Genomic DNA, 15,083 nt, shown 5'->3' with positions numbered 1-15,083 from the left:
AAACACTGAAGTTGTCATCGTTTTTTGGGTTAGTCTCCTTGCCGGTAATGGCTTGTGTGTGCCGTGCATGTGTGTATCTGTCCGTCTGCGGTGAGCTGTCTCTTCCCTGCCGGGGTTCAGCAAGTCCTTGGTTTTCAGTGATGTATCACCCTGAGTTACAACACAAAGGTCTCAGCCTCCTCCTCCACCCACCCTCGTTAGGACCTCTCATTCACTACCTCCCTCCGTCAGTCCCATTCTCCCTCAGCCTATCCATCCTCATTTCAAGTCTAGAATCACCCAACTGAAACTATGCTAAAACAGGGTCATCCCCTGATGTACACTTAAAGGCTGTCCCTTTAACCTGCTCTGGAATACTTATGGCTATTATTATAGCGTATAAATCATTAAGAAAGTTTAATTAAACAAAAATTTCATGGAGGAAATGTGCAAGCTGACACATGGGAAGGGAGATTTAATGGGCCAGTAAGTCCCAGCACCGTAAGGGAAAATATTGAGGTTAGGTTTCTATTTTACAGCATTGCCGGAGGGTTAGGAGACATGAAGAAAGACAAAAAGACGCACTTTTAGAGCAAGAGAAAAAAATAGACAAGTTAGGTTGAGGTGGGCATAATCCAAAACAATGACTTTTCCACTTAACTAAATACGACCACTAGATATTAGGGTTTTTTTTAACTAAAAGAAAAAAAAAACTTGCAATACCAAACTCTAAAGTCCCACTCTGATCATCCTTTGATTTATTTTCAATGGCGTTTGTATTATGATTCTGTCTATTTTTGTCAAAGTCAAAAAAATCTGTGTTGATTTGTAGTTTCTGCACAGCGGCAGAAGTTCATTAAAAACTCACCTCTGAGTTGTGGGCGGGACCTTTGAAGCATAGTAAGCTTGCATTGATATCCCATCAACCCTTTGTTTACACTCTCTTCAGCTAGCTTACAGCCCCTCACAACCCCAAGCTAACATTAGTGCTGCAACAACAATAATGGTGATCAATATTGGAGCTATCTCGCCTTAGACTTTTAAGCTAGATAAATGCCAGCTCGGATGATGAAAACTAAGTCGTAACATGGATCTAGACGTCTACAAGTGGATGAATCATTACGTAGCAGTGCTGGGAGTTTGACTTGTGGCCTCCCATAGTAGCTTCTACATCACACCTATACCACAATTTGAAAAAAGAAATACTCAGACATGCAATTTTAAGTTTAATTTTCTTTCTTTGTGTCGTCTATCAAGACAAAAATGCCACAAGGACATGTTAAAACACTAAAAACATGTTTTTTATTGCCATAAAATAACTTTTTCTTAGTCTATTTGTATACTTATTAGGGCCTGCATTACCTTCATGACTGCTTTGAGGAGGTGTAGCAACAGTCTGAAAAAGAATTGTACATTGAAAGAGACAGTTTACTTGAATTGTTGGGTGTTAGCATGATTAACACTTACCACCGTGCAAATGTCAAAGAGAGGGTAATTAAATTATGACTTCTTAACTGTTGTTTGCTAGTGTTGCTGTTTGACCTTTTTGGGTTCAAAAAAATCCAGAGAAAAAAAAAATCTACTATAAAAAATTGCTGGTAAGTGAAGTCCAGCTGTGAGAGGTCACTAAACAGAGCTTGTGACTGCAAAAATGCTTTTCTAAAAATTTAATTAAAAATACAGCAGTTTTTTTTGCAATAGAAATACAAAAAAATCAGTATATTCTCCTATTGACAGCTCCATCTGTCAGTACTTTCTTTCCTTCTTCTATCCATTCTCCCTTCCCTTTCTCTCTTTGTCCTATCTTCTATTTCCGTCTTCCTCTTGTTTTCCATGGGCACTAGCGGGGCAAAGAACCTGCAGTCGGCAGGTTTCCTGGCACGCCGCTCCTCATCCTCTGCCTTTTGTTTCCAACAGTCGACGACCGTTCTCCACCTCTGCTGCGTCAGTAAATATTTATTGGCCTTCCTTTTCCTCACCACCCCCCTTCTAACGTTGGTGCGTGTGTCTGTGCTTGTGTTTGTTCAAAAGTATGTGGTTCACATGTTTTTGCACACGTAGAGTTCTCCTTTACTCATACGAGCTCCCTCACCGCCTCCCAGCACCCAGTGGTCAACGCTGTCACTCAAACAGTTTAGCAATTTGCCCCCTTCACCCTTCGTCTTCTCTTCATCGTGCATTTGGCGAACGGCCACGAGGGGGAAGAGGAAAAAGAGGCGGAAGTTATTGCAGTTCTTTCTCTCCACAAAGTTCATGCTCTGGAGAGGAGGGAAAAATCCCTGTGAGTAAATGCACATGACCTCTGTAGGGAAAATCTCTGCACACTCTCCACACTAAAGGTTGCACATACTCAGACACACACCCCTGTGCTCCCTGGAGGCCTCTGGCCTCGTGCTGGAGAGGGCTTCCTTCCTGTGGTTAAGACAAAGGAAGCTAGGGACAGACAGGGGACCTGGGGCCGCTGCTTCAAAGCCACAGGAAGCGCCGGTGTTGTCTCTTCCTGTGGAGGGTGTTAGAGCATGGGGGGCCAACTGCCTATGTTTTCACAGCCAGATAGGAGTGTGCTGTGCGTGTTTTTGCCCCAAACAGTAAAGGTAAACTGACTGAGCGCTGCAACAAGACCACGTCAGCCTGTTTTATCTTGCTTAGCCCTTACCGCCATCTTCACATAGCCCACTCATGCTTTCAGTGCACATGCTTGTTTGTTAGTCCCCCTTTCCAATGTTGTTGTATAGGGATTTATGGGGGTGTATATTCGTGTTAGTTTGCCATGTGCTTTCAAACCTTCCGGTGTGCACCCACATACATGTTTGTTTATTTTTTTTCTGTATTGGCCCTGGCTTCTCCAATGGTCTCCTCTTATTCTCTGGCAGCAACAGGACAGTTAATCAATCAAATATTTAAGCAGCGCTTCAGTTCTCAGTGGGTAGTCCTAGATTATCTGTGCCTGTTGGCAGCAAACCACGCAGCCACATTATAAGCCTTGTTCTTTACTGGCATCTTCATAGGGTGCTTCTCTCTTTCAAACACACACATGCACACAGATACACACATTACTTCTTTCTGCTAGCCCCTTCCCATTCTTTGCTCACACTAATACTCTGCATTTTTCTATTTTTTTCCTTGTTAATTTTTTGTCATTTTCCCTGTGTCCCCTTGTTTTCTTCTTTCTTTTTTTTGCTGTTCTCCATTTGCACTCACTGTGTGTGTATAATTGTGGCTTTTCACATCAACTGTCTGACAGTGAGCAAGACCCCTTAAAGAGCTCTCATCTTTCTCTCTTTGCCTGTTTCTCTCTTTTCTCCTGCGCTGCATTCTTTCTAGGGATGAGTCTGCCTGTCTCCCCGCAGGGAACTCCATTGTGGATTACCATTCAGTTTTTGCCCAATTATCTTGTGGCTTTCACTGCCTTTGACACATAATTATCAAAGGCCTAAATAATTGTCTTTATTATTGCTGGTGTTTAGATGTAGCTTCAGCGAAGCAGTCATGAGCAAGGGAGCATCACAGGGAGAAAGGAGAAATAAGGTATTTATCTCAACTAGAGATTAGCTTAGCATGCTGTTAAATGATGTCTTGTTGCAAATTTCAACTCCTTGTCTTGATAAATAAACATGATTAATTGGCACGTTTTTTTTTTTTCTTTGTCTACATAGAACCTGTTCACATCTTTGTCTCTTACAAAAATGAGGCAATTCGTGACTAAAATTTAAAAACTGGATGTTTGTCCATGGAAATATACTTAAAGTGAATCTAACCTTGAATAGAGATGTCTGATAGCTGCTCCAAATGTGCAAATTTTTGTGAAAAGCTGTTTTTAAATGTATAACTAAGCAAAATATTTGTTATCCATTTGGCAAATGGCAAATAGCGTGTACTTGTAAAGTGCTTTTCTACCGTCCTCGAAGGTCCAAAGCGTTTTACAGTCACAGTCCCATTCACACACTGATGGCGGCTACACTTCCGAACACTGGCATCAACCTTCCATCAGAGGCAAGGTGGGGTTCAGTGTCTTCAACACATTTAAATTTAGCTTTGACACATGGACGGGCAAGGCGGGAATCAAACCTGCAATCTTCTGATCAGAGGTTGACTCCCCTACCACGACCTTTCTGCTTCGAGTTTTGGTTTTCTCCCCGTACAGGTGTGGGTTCTCTCCGTGCACTCCAGTTTACTCCCACAGCCCAAAAACATGCTTCAGAGGTTAAATGATGATTCAAAATTGTCCCTATGTATGACAGTGGGTGTGTGTAATTGTGTGACCTTGGAACAGACTTTCACCCAACAATAGCTGGAAACCACTGAATAGGATTCAGCAGGATGGATGGATGGATGATTCTGTTACCTGGGGATATGCAATCCAGTATAAACTTCTTGATCTGAGAAATACAGGGTTGTTAGCAATTTATTTTAACAATAAATCGATTCATATCCTGATTTGTAGTTGCTAATACGATTCATTGTTGATATAGGTTTATTTTGAACGATTTGGTTCGATCCCATAACCTGAACCTAAAAACGATTAAGGACATCTTTTGCCAAAACTTCAACCAGTGTGACTCATAAATAAATACCTGGTACTGAACAGTGCAGGTGAAGTTTTCCAGATTTCTTGTGTTTCTTGCAAGATAATCGAGTGTCAATTAAATATGTGTACAGACAAACAAGTAAATAAGAATTAAATTCATTCACAGTTGTGTTTCAGAAAGTTCACCCCACTGTTGTTTTTCCACATTAAAATAATAAAAAACAAAGCAAACTGCGTGGTCGCATGACTTTGTAAAGTTCAAATTGTCTCCACACTTGACTGTAATAATGGCTTTGCTGCCATCACACGCGTGTTGTCCACTGTGATGACACTTGGTCATTTTTACCTTATAGTAAAATAAACCTACCATGTCTCAATCCAGATGATATTTACAAGATTGATATTATCAATTTATTTGATTTTGAAATAAATGTATTATGGTATTGGTTGATTTGATCTGAATCAAATTAAAAATTGCCACAGACAGATTGATCTGGTTGGATTGTATGAATAAAAATCAATTAAGTCAATTAATCATTACTTAATAAATACCAATTGCTTTGTGGATGTGGTTTACATGTTGACCAGATGGTCTGCCTTTATTTTCTTAAACTGTCAGAAAGGATTCTCCTCATGAAGTTGTATAATTGCATTCATAACTGCTTTTGGGAACTTTTTTTCTGTCTTCTTTCTTCTTTAGGATTTTGTCCTCCTTGTGTGTTTTCTCTTTATGTTTGCTCCACACATTTGTTCCCTTTTTCTCTGTCCGATACACAACTGACCACAACATCTGGCTTCCTCTCTTGTAAAAACTGCTGTCTGCAGTTACATGTGGAATTAGCACGTTCAACTTGTGCATATACAGTACATAGCAAACACTAACATGCGGGCTAACATGATGAGTCATATAATAAAACATCTCAGATTTATATCCTCATGGCCTCGCGACACCAACTGTTTGTAAATTATGGTGCAAGTTGGATTATGTGCTCAGTGTGCAGCTAACCACAGTTGTCATTGTGGCTTGTAAAACACAAGACACAGAGGGTGTCAAAATGACTGTGGTTTAGGGCCACACTGCAAAGAGCATTCTCTCCAGGAATCGTTATTTATTGTTAACTCCAAAACTAGTCCTGGTCTCTGTGTGTCTGTGTCAGCACTGTAGCAATGAAACCTGGCATAATGAATGAGTAATGTCACTAGAGATTTATTTTTGTTTCCTAATTAATAATTTCAAGTATCATAAGGAAAGCCTGCTAAAAACGACTATAGTTTAAAACTGTTTCAAAACAATAGTGTTACAAAAATTCAGACCTTTCACACAGGATGCAACATTTTTAATTAATTTAAAATCCAACTTCATTTATTTTGCTGCTGTCACAAAATATGTTGTTAATCTGCAGCACTGATTGAATCCCCAGTCTGTTCATTGCTCTACTAAACACTAATGTAAGTGACTGTTAACCTAACATTGTAAGTACTCTCCTTTTTATCCCCCTTTTTTTCTTAAACAGCTTGTTCACAACCCACGGCGCTCCTTTGGGTCAGAACTGCCGTGTGGGAAGTCTATTGCAGTGCAGTAACAAGTCCTTTGTGTGACATTTTTCTTGGTGTTGGCATTCAGAGGGGGATAGGAAGGCTGGCTTGAGAACGCCACGTGTCTTTGTGACATGTGAAGGAAAAGGGTATTAGGAATGGGAACCAAGGTATAGGAATGTACGCAGGGAAGGGCATTTGCACAGAACGTGACAAGGACACACTACAGTGGAGCAATGCTCTTTCATATTGTACTTTTTAACATCATGCTAGGTTGAATCTGTGTCCTCAGGTTATAAAGCTGTCTACTGGGCTTTGCTTTCATGAAAAGTCGACTTGCACAAGAATGTCATGTACTTTATGTCTTTTTTTTGGCAAATATTTGCCATTGCATTGATTGTTTCTTATTAAATCCACTTCTGTGTTTTTATGAAAAAAAACTAAGTTATCTTTGTTGCAGATGCTAAGCTATTAACAAAAACTGATGCAAGTTTACTTTTTTGTCAGATTAATCAAAGGGAGAATCAGGTGAAGAACAAAGTATGCGCTGTTGCTCTGACTGACTCCAGCCACAATATTTGGCTACAGGACACCAGCAAGGGGACTCAGGACTGGATGCATCAGGTAAGATAAATAAAGTCACATCCCAGAGCAGAAATAAACACTGCAGATTGCACAAGGGGACCATCCATTAGCTTATAACTCATCATGTAAATTCTGCTCTTTTTTTTTCCTTTTTCTCCCTGTTTAACCTTCCTGACCCTCACAGGTCCCCATGACTAACAGCCAGTCTTAGAAGTCTTAAACAGTTATTCTTTGTGTGTTGCCTTTTCTTGTTACACCAGCCCACACTCCTTTTTTTTAACCAAGCTGATACAGTTAACCCCTCTATTGTCTGCGTATGCAGCTGTGCATGCATTTGCCTCACATGTGCTTATAGTGGACGCGTGCAAGACAGAATGCACGTGCACATGTGCTTTTGTGTTGGCTTCATTTCAAAATTTGCCCTTTCTGGTGTGACCTCTGTGCCATATGCATCACCTGGGCTCACTCAGTATGCACATACAGATGAGGACCAGCCAAGTCCAAAGCTGCTGGAGAGCTATAGATGCAAATGTCATGTGCTCTCTCTATCTCTCTGTGTGTCTCTCTTTCACTCACGTGCACACACACACATCTACACACCTAATCCATTCCTGCATTTGTATTACACTCTCTTTTATATCCATGGCCTTTTGTTTTCCTATTTCCCCCTCATCTCCGGCTCTCAATCCCTTGTGTTTGTGTGTATGTTCAAGTGCATTACTTGTCTTTAGTTTATGTAGTTTATTTAAAGTGTATGTGATTGAAAGTTGCACTTGCCCCTTATTTGTGGTAGGTTATTTACTATAATTGAAATGTTAAGTGATTTTCTTGTTGTGATTTTTCAAAACAATAAACCTGAAATAACCTTCACAGTGCACTCACACAGGCAAGGATTCCCTCTGTCATACTCATTAACCCACTGTCCTTTTTGGGTGAATGAGGAGAGGAGTTTGTTTAATTAAGAGGAAATAGTGCTAACCAATTTCCTCTAAGCCCTTGAAAAAAAGTATTTGCTCTATGGAAGTTATAAAGCTTTGTACTGATACCGGTATAAGCTCCAAATTTACGCAAAGAATTTTTTGTCCTGTGGAGGTCACAGAAGATAGTCCCCCCTTTTAATGCAAGGCTATAGCTAAGCCTTAGTCACATGCACCCATATGGGGTTGGTGCTGCAGAATGCGGATTTTGGGGTTGTCTGAGCCCATGGAGGGGAGCGGCCACATCGTAAAGAGAGCACACGAGTGTCTTGCAGTTCCCTTAAGGGATGTCATTGAAAAAAGTAAAAACTGCCAAAACATTTGGAAAAACGAGTTAATTCTTTCAAATTGACTTGACTACTGTAACAGTGTTTTTAAAAGACTACCAAAAAAATCTATTAGGAAACTACAGGGTATTCAGAACTCCACTGCTCGGGTTCGCACAAGGACCAAAAAAGTAGACCACATCAGTCCAGTTCTGAGGTCTTTGCATTGGCTGCCAGAGGATAGACTTTAAAGTTATGTTAAGCTTTGAATGGTTATCTGGTCATCTGGATCCGGTCTTTTGTCAGTTCCTAGAGTCAAAACTGAACATGACGAAGCTGCATTAATGCATCTATGCTACACAGATCTGGAAGATACTTCCATTAAGTCTTATATCAGTTGAAACTCTCAGTGTATTTAAATTCAGGTTAAAGATCCACCTGTTATCAGCTGCATTTGATTAGTTTGTATTCAAAAGTTTACATCCACATTATACTTGATTTGGATTTGGGGATGTCAAAAACATGAAAAATCCATATGACATGCACATGTCTCACCTACTTCATATTTAATTAACCTGGCATGGTATATAAGTGTTGGCTATATACTGTCACTTGCAGCATGCCCATAGAAAAAATGAGCATGAACATTGCCGCTCTGTGGGCTCACCAAGTTCTCTACCTTGTATTTCCTGCAGACCACCTGTGCGCCCCATTCAAGTTGGTCAATTTTTTTGCCTGGAAACAGCTCATAACCACCTGTAATGGCTAAGAAATTGATATTGATCCAATTGATAAGTAGCATGGGAAATAATGAGACCAGTTCCGCCCAAAAAGTTTCATTTAAAAGCGCACTTTTTTTCTTTTTTGAAACTTGCTTGAAACATGATCAGATATTTTCTGAAATTCATTCATACAGATGTTTGCCCCAAATAGAAGCTAGGTACTAGGTAGCATATACATTTGGGGGATCTTTTGTGACGTCCTTTTGGCAATTCTTTTTTGACACTAAAGTAATTGAGGTGGGAAGAAGCAAAACTATTGGGTTGGATGGAAGAAGGGACAGGTAAATATATTTCTCCAACAATTTCTGGGTTTACTCTGTGTGGGAACCACTGTCTGTCTGGGTTAAGAACACGGGCAAACTTTCTTCTTTATAGATCCTGACTGAAATTGTAAAGTGTATTTAAATACTGCACTTCTGTTCTAGTTGACCAAAGTGCTTTTTCACTACAAGCCACATTTACACTGCTCTTTACAACCATTCAAAGTGCTTTTTGACTACAAGCAAGCACATACAAAAACATGCAATTTTGTCCAGCCCCCAGTTTGTATTATTACCCTCCCCCAATTTTTTCAAGTCACAATGTTGGCACCTCAAATATTTTCCAAAACTCAAGGAAATTGGAATCGCTACTCCTTTATACTGATATCTTTTTCTTTTCATTAAGTCATTGGCTTATATCTTTTTGTATTGTTTCCATGGCAACTGACTTCCATTTAGGTCACTGGCAATGATTAGTTTATTCACATCGTCCAAGAGACCTGTATACAAATTGTCACACTAAAACACAAAAACCCTATTGTGGACATGACCTCTGGTCCTTGGGTGCCATCTTGACTCAAACAGTGAGATCATAAATTTAATTCCCAGTAACCTTTAAGAAGTCATCCGAAGGGATTATACCTACAGAGTTGTGCATTAATCAGCTGGAAGCATGAACCCTAAACAGCATCAAACATGTTTGTGTCACTTTTTTATCCTTTGTGACCTTGTAATGATGGAAACTCTACAGCCACAAAACACACAATCATAGTTTGCACATCCTTACCACTAGTCCTTTCTGGGCAATGTGTAACACAACCTATGACAATGCCTCTGGTCTGTTATATCCATCCAAAGCACAATTCTTTTAAATTATAAAATGATTATAAAATTAAATTCAGTGTTTCTACATCTAGACAAGAGTGACTGGGGCTCCTGTGCCAGTCCAAAGCCTGGCTCCTGGTTGTACTACAGAAGGACAGCTTTGGGCTACTTGTGTCCTTAGAGCCTCCTGTTGGCCTATTCCACCTATTCCTTGTTGCTGTTGCCCTGTTGCGGTTTGGTCAAACTCTATGACATGTTCTCTTTTAAACGTATATTACAGTAAATACAGTTGCATAAACACACATGGCCAATCCTTCATTCATAAACTGTTTGGGTTTTAACAGTAAACACAATGTATGCTGAAATCCAGACAATTCAGTAAGGCGTCTTTTTCTTTTTTGTAAATACTAGCTTATTGTCAGCTGTTAATGTATATATATGTGTTTTTCCTACTTCTTGCCATCATTTATCCATAGAAAGTCCCAGTTAATGAAACATATATAAGCAAACATTTATAAGCAGCTTTGGTCAGCCATTAAGGAAGCAGAAAACAAAGACATTGGTTGAAGAAAAACAAAGCCAAGTAGGAATACTGCAAGGTATAAGTGTTGATTAAGGCCAAAAACTGTTTTGGTTAGGACCCTTGTGGCAGACATTTTAAAACTGGATCTCAGCACATTATGTGGATATACTCTTGCCATTATTATGGCCACAAGTTTGAGGGAACATTTTTGACTGGAGATACTCTAGAAACCAGGAGTGATGAATTCCCTTCTACTTTGATGTGTCATAATTCCAGACAAATTGATATAATGTGTTGTGTTGTTTTTTTATCATCCTTTAGTACTGTGGAGACAACTGCCAACAACAAGGTGTTGAGGCTCAGTCTCAGTGAGCAGAGCAGTGCTCTTTTAGGCCAATGACACTTTCAAGTGGAGGGGATGTCACCAATTTATTCACAGAACTACATTATTGAAAAGTTTTTGCCATTTTTTTTTCCCCGCTGTTCACCTGTGACATAATAAAGAAACAACTTTAAAACACGTGTAACCCTGTGTAACAGCAGCAAGCGATGGAATACATTTGAGTTACAGAGTCACTGCCACCTTTCAAAACATCACATTTTGCCTTTCTAATCCACACCACGTCTTTGTGCTAACATAAACTACTTCTGTTCTGCTAATCTGCTAAAGGTGTGGGAAGCAGCTGTGAGAGTGGCAGCAGACACAAATATGAAGGATTGTTTTCAGTTTCAGTTACATTTGTTATATATAAATTTGCACTTCCAAATATATCAATTAACTTTTATTTATTTATTTTTTTCCTTTGCATATTGTCATACGTTAAAGTCTCTTGCATTAGATTTTGATCTTAGAAATGCTTTATGAATACATTTGGGCCTTGTTGAGTTGAATAAAGAACAAAGAGGCATAGAAGAGTTAAATGGTGAGAAGAAACGAGTGTGAATGGGAGCTCCAAATGATGGCGTACAGCTGGCAACCTGTCACAGTCTCCAAGGTGTCTCCTGTCACTGTGCTGGCCTGCTGTCACACTCTAGTGGCCTGCCCAGAACATACACACACAATCATACACGCACAGCATTCTCTCACAGAGTGTCACTGTGGTCATGAATAAAGTATCTTGATCCATTATACAACCCCTGGAGGAGATGGGAAAGAGATTCTCACAGTGAGCAAAAAATTGATCCTAAGGACTTATTTCTGAAAAGTTAGGTTGCAGGGTGTATGTGTTTCAGTTATGAAAACTTTTTTTTCATCTTGCTGTAGGTTTTAAGTCTTATGTGCTCTAAAATGAGAGATAAATATTCTGGGGCTCACTTAAATCTATTTACATGACTAGAAATGCGTTGGTACCCCTTTAGACGAGGTACTGTAAAACACTGAATATAATGTTGACAAAGATAGTTAATACATGTATTAACCTTGTAAGCAGTTTATTAATTTGGCCTTTGTAGACAATAGTCTCACTTTAGATGTTAACAATTCATACTAAGTATGTTAAAAACCTTATTTTGCGTATTGTACTAATCCATGTCCTTACTAACACCTTATAAGCACATTAGTAATGTTTGTTAATGAGTTAATAACGCTTGTTATGGAATCTTATTATAAAGTGTTACCAATTGGTTTTGTCTTTCTTGTACCATCCAAGAAAACTATGAAATTTTAAAGGAACCTTTACTGCAAGGGGTTTTTGTTTACAGATGTCCTCTTTTAGTTCAATAGTTCTCATTTGTGTTCCTCAAGGACCCAAACAATTCTCAAATGAGGAGCTGATGAGCTTCTAAAGAAAAAACAATGACTGTAGATAGATACTTTCCAATAACTTGAGAAATTAACAAGAGGTGAGAAAATTCAAAAGACATAAGCGGCAAGTTAAATTTTTCACCTAGATGGGCATTTGACCATCAGTTGTCATCAAATTTATTAGGCCTGGATATTGCTGCTATTGGAAAATGATTTCAATTCAATCCAGTTTTATATCAGTTTCTTTATAAAACACCAATTAAAAATCAACTTGTCTTAAGGTTCTTAATTGTATTTTAACAAAAGTGTATCAAAGTGACTAACAGATTGCACTGAAGGAGGTCTGGTAGAGTCCACTGTCCATAACAAGCAATGAGGGACTTTAGAAATGAAACTCCTTCTATGAAACAGTAGTAAAAAAGCATTTTGCACAACCAAACTTGGTAGGTGTGACTATCCACCGTGACTCGTAGGGATGTGAGAGTATAGGAGTAAGACAAACAACAATGAAAACAAAAAATATATTTTCAAAACTTCAAACTCTAATTCTTCTTAACCTATTCTATCCTTGTTGGGGTCAAGGGGCTGCCGGGCAGGGCTGAGTACACCCTGGATGGGCCACCAGTTTGTCGGAGGCCTACAACCACACACCCACACACCTACGGACACTTTAGAGTCACCAATTCACCTATGAAGCATGTTTGGAGGAAGCCAGAGTACCCGGAGAAAACCCACGCATGCACGGGGAGAACATGCAAACTCCACACAGAAAGGTCCCAGCTGGGACTTGAGCCGGGGCCTTCTCACTGTGAGGCAAGAGCGTGAACCACTGCTCCACCGTGCAGCCCCAAACTCCAATTTGGATTTTGACATGAAGATATTTCCTTAAAAGAAACAAATTATTGAATTTGATCAACTGATTAGAAATTTGCTCCCAAAAATTGATTGAGTTCAGTTATTCAATTTATTACACTCAGTTTTGTACCTCATGCAACCTGCATTATAATTTTACCTTGTCTATCTTTAAAATGCCATAACTGTTCTTAGACTCAAAATAGTTCTAATGTTTTTGGCCCTTACCTCTTGTGCACAACGAATACACTCACAACAGTCATCGTTTTTACCTATTTTTTTCTTTGAATTATTAAAGACGTATTTTTGCTGCAATTGAAGATTTTGTGCTGAGGTCATTTCAAGAATAACCACCCAAGCAAGTTTGTATTAGAAGCATAAAGACACACATGCATAGATCTGGAGGCTTGTAGGAAAAGTTAGATCTGTTTACACGTTTGTTTCACTGTTGTCCTTTTGTTCAATGGCACCATTGATCGGTGGACAAGCTGCTTGAAGTGATGATGTGATGCATCGGAGATAGCCGATGTGATGTGGCATCCTTTTGTCATGTTGTCCTTCTCTAATCCCAGCCAGCAGGCCTTGCCTTTATGTGACTGCTGTTATGCCTGTGGTCTCCCACAGCTCCAGGGCTTTGTGTTGTGTGTGTGCATTTATGCAAGAGTTTGTGTGCACATGTGAGTTGTTGCCTTGACAAATCTATTCAGACCTTGGCTTCCATGCCTATAATGGTGGTGATGGAGGAATTGTAGGGGAGGGTGCTTTAAAGATTCCCTCCTTTCACTCTCCAGCCGCCTTCAGTCCTCTGCTTCACAGGCCAGCTGACATCTTTCTCCAGACAGCCTGAATGAATTAAAGGAGATACAATGAGACACTTGATGTAGCAGTCAAGGAGCCCTACTTCTTCTACGCTTCTCCACACAGTTCTGCTCTTAAAGCAAGCCTCCAAAGAAAAAACACATCTCAGTAAGGCAAGAAATCAAAAAACGCACTATATTTTGCTACTATTTCCCTTGTTGACTTCTCAGCTTGACTAATATTTGCAGAAGATTACATCCCCTGGTTCCTTTTATATGTTTGACAGAACCAGACATGAAGAATATACATGGAATTTAACTAAGTATATCTACCATTCAAATGGAAAGATGCATTTTGCACCTTAGTTATTTAGTGGGTTTTTACCAGATGGGGTACATTTTCAAAAGAGACGAGCGTTATTCAATTTTTCCTGATGTTCGTTTTTTTTTCTTTTTTCATTTTCTAAATGAACGATAAAGGTTTCAAATAACCCAAATTTTTCCAAGATTGTATTGAAAATGGCGGCTTTTATTACTTTGATAAAAAAAATTAATTGAAAAAGATGTTATAGAGTCAGGTTATAAACCAAACTACATTCTAAACTTTTGCCTCTATTGACAGACATACCAGCTATACATATTCTTTCCATCATAGAAATTGAATGTTTTACAACGTTCTTTACAACTTTGTTGTGGAAGCTCAGATGTATTTTTAATACCTGTATGTAGCTCTGCCTTTTCTCCACAGGTTTTTCAGTTACAGCTTCTTTATTTTCTTGTTTGAGTTGTCTTTTTCCTCTATATCATTTTGGAATAATCTCATACAAGGAAGAGGATATTGTGTATAGCTACAGAAGGCTGCCCTGGTTGTTTTGGTTGTTAATGACTTCTCAGTCTGCAAAAGTCACTGTGTTTTGAGCAAAGCTGTGTTTTTTTTGTTACATTTCAAAAATATATTTATATCTCTATGTGTTAACAAGACAAGAGATGTTTGATACTTTAATTCATGTGCACGTTTTAACATGAGATAAAATTATTATACCTCATACCTCACCACAATATCCAGTTAATGAGGCTCCTTCAGTTTGTTTTGTGGAAAAAACGTTTATTTTTACACTTTCTCTCTCCAACCTAATGGTTCTACTTTTGACTTTGGAAGCTTTCAGTCAAAAATGAACAAAGGGTTAGACCCTTGGTTTTGGTCATTGCATGTGCTAAGTTCATATCTTCACGGAACTCTGAATTTTAATACCTGTAATCTGTATAGCTGTTCTGAGAGTCAGTTTAGCCGGTGGCTAAAGCTGTTTTTGCCATGTCATACTCCTGCTACCATTGCCCTCGCACTCAACCTGTTTTTATGCTGGCACTATTAGCATATTTATGCCATCTGTCAAACCACCACTACTTAGCCACTGGTAGGACTTTTTGA

At 39.1% G+C, this 15,083-nt stretch overlaps 1 protein-coding gene across 4 annotated transcripts in view; it reads left to right on the top strand.

Annotated features, from left to right (window-relative positions):
* fam172a (family with sequence similarity 172 member A) overlaps positions 1-15,083 on the top strand; it is a 146,155-nt gene that overhangs the window by 82,225 nt on the left and 48,847 nt on the right. For all 4 annotated transcript variants that reach the window (XM_036213588.1, XM_024275667.2, XM_036213587.1 and 1 more), the window contains one exon: positions 6,551-6,667. In XM_036213588.1, the coding sequence (XP_036069481.1) occupies positions 6,551-6,667 (117 nt within the window). The remainder of the gene's footprint in view (positions 1-6,550; positions 6,668-15,083) is intronic.

The sequence above is a fragment of the Oryzias melastigma genome, linkage group LG9 (genome assembly GCF_002922805.2).
Source record: "Oryzias melastigma strain HK-1 linkage group LG9, ASM292280v2, whole genome shotgun sequence".
NCBI lineage: Eukaryota > Metazoa > Chordata > Actinopteri > Beloniformes > Adrianichthyidae > Oryzias > Oryzias melastigma.
Note: the sequence above shows the minus strand (reverse complement) of the source record. Positions and strands in the feature narration are given on the sequence as shown.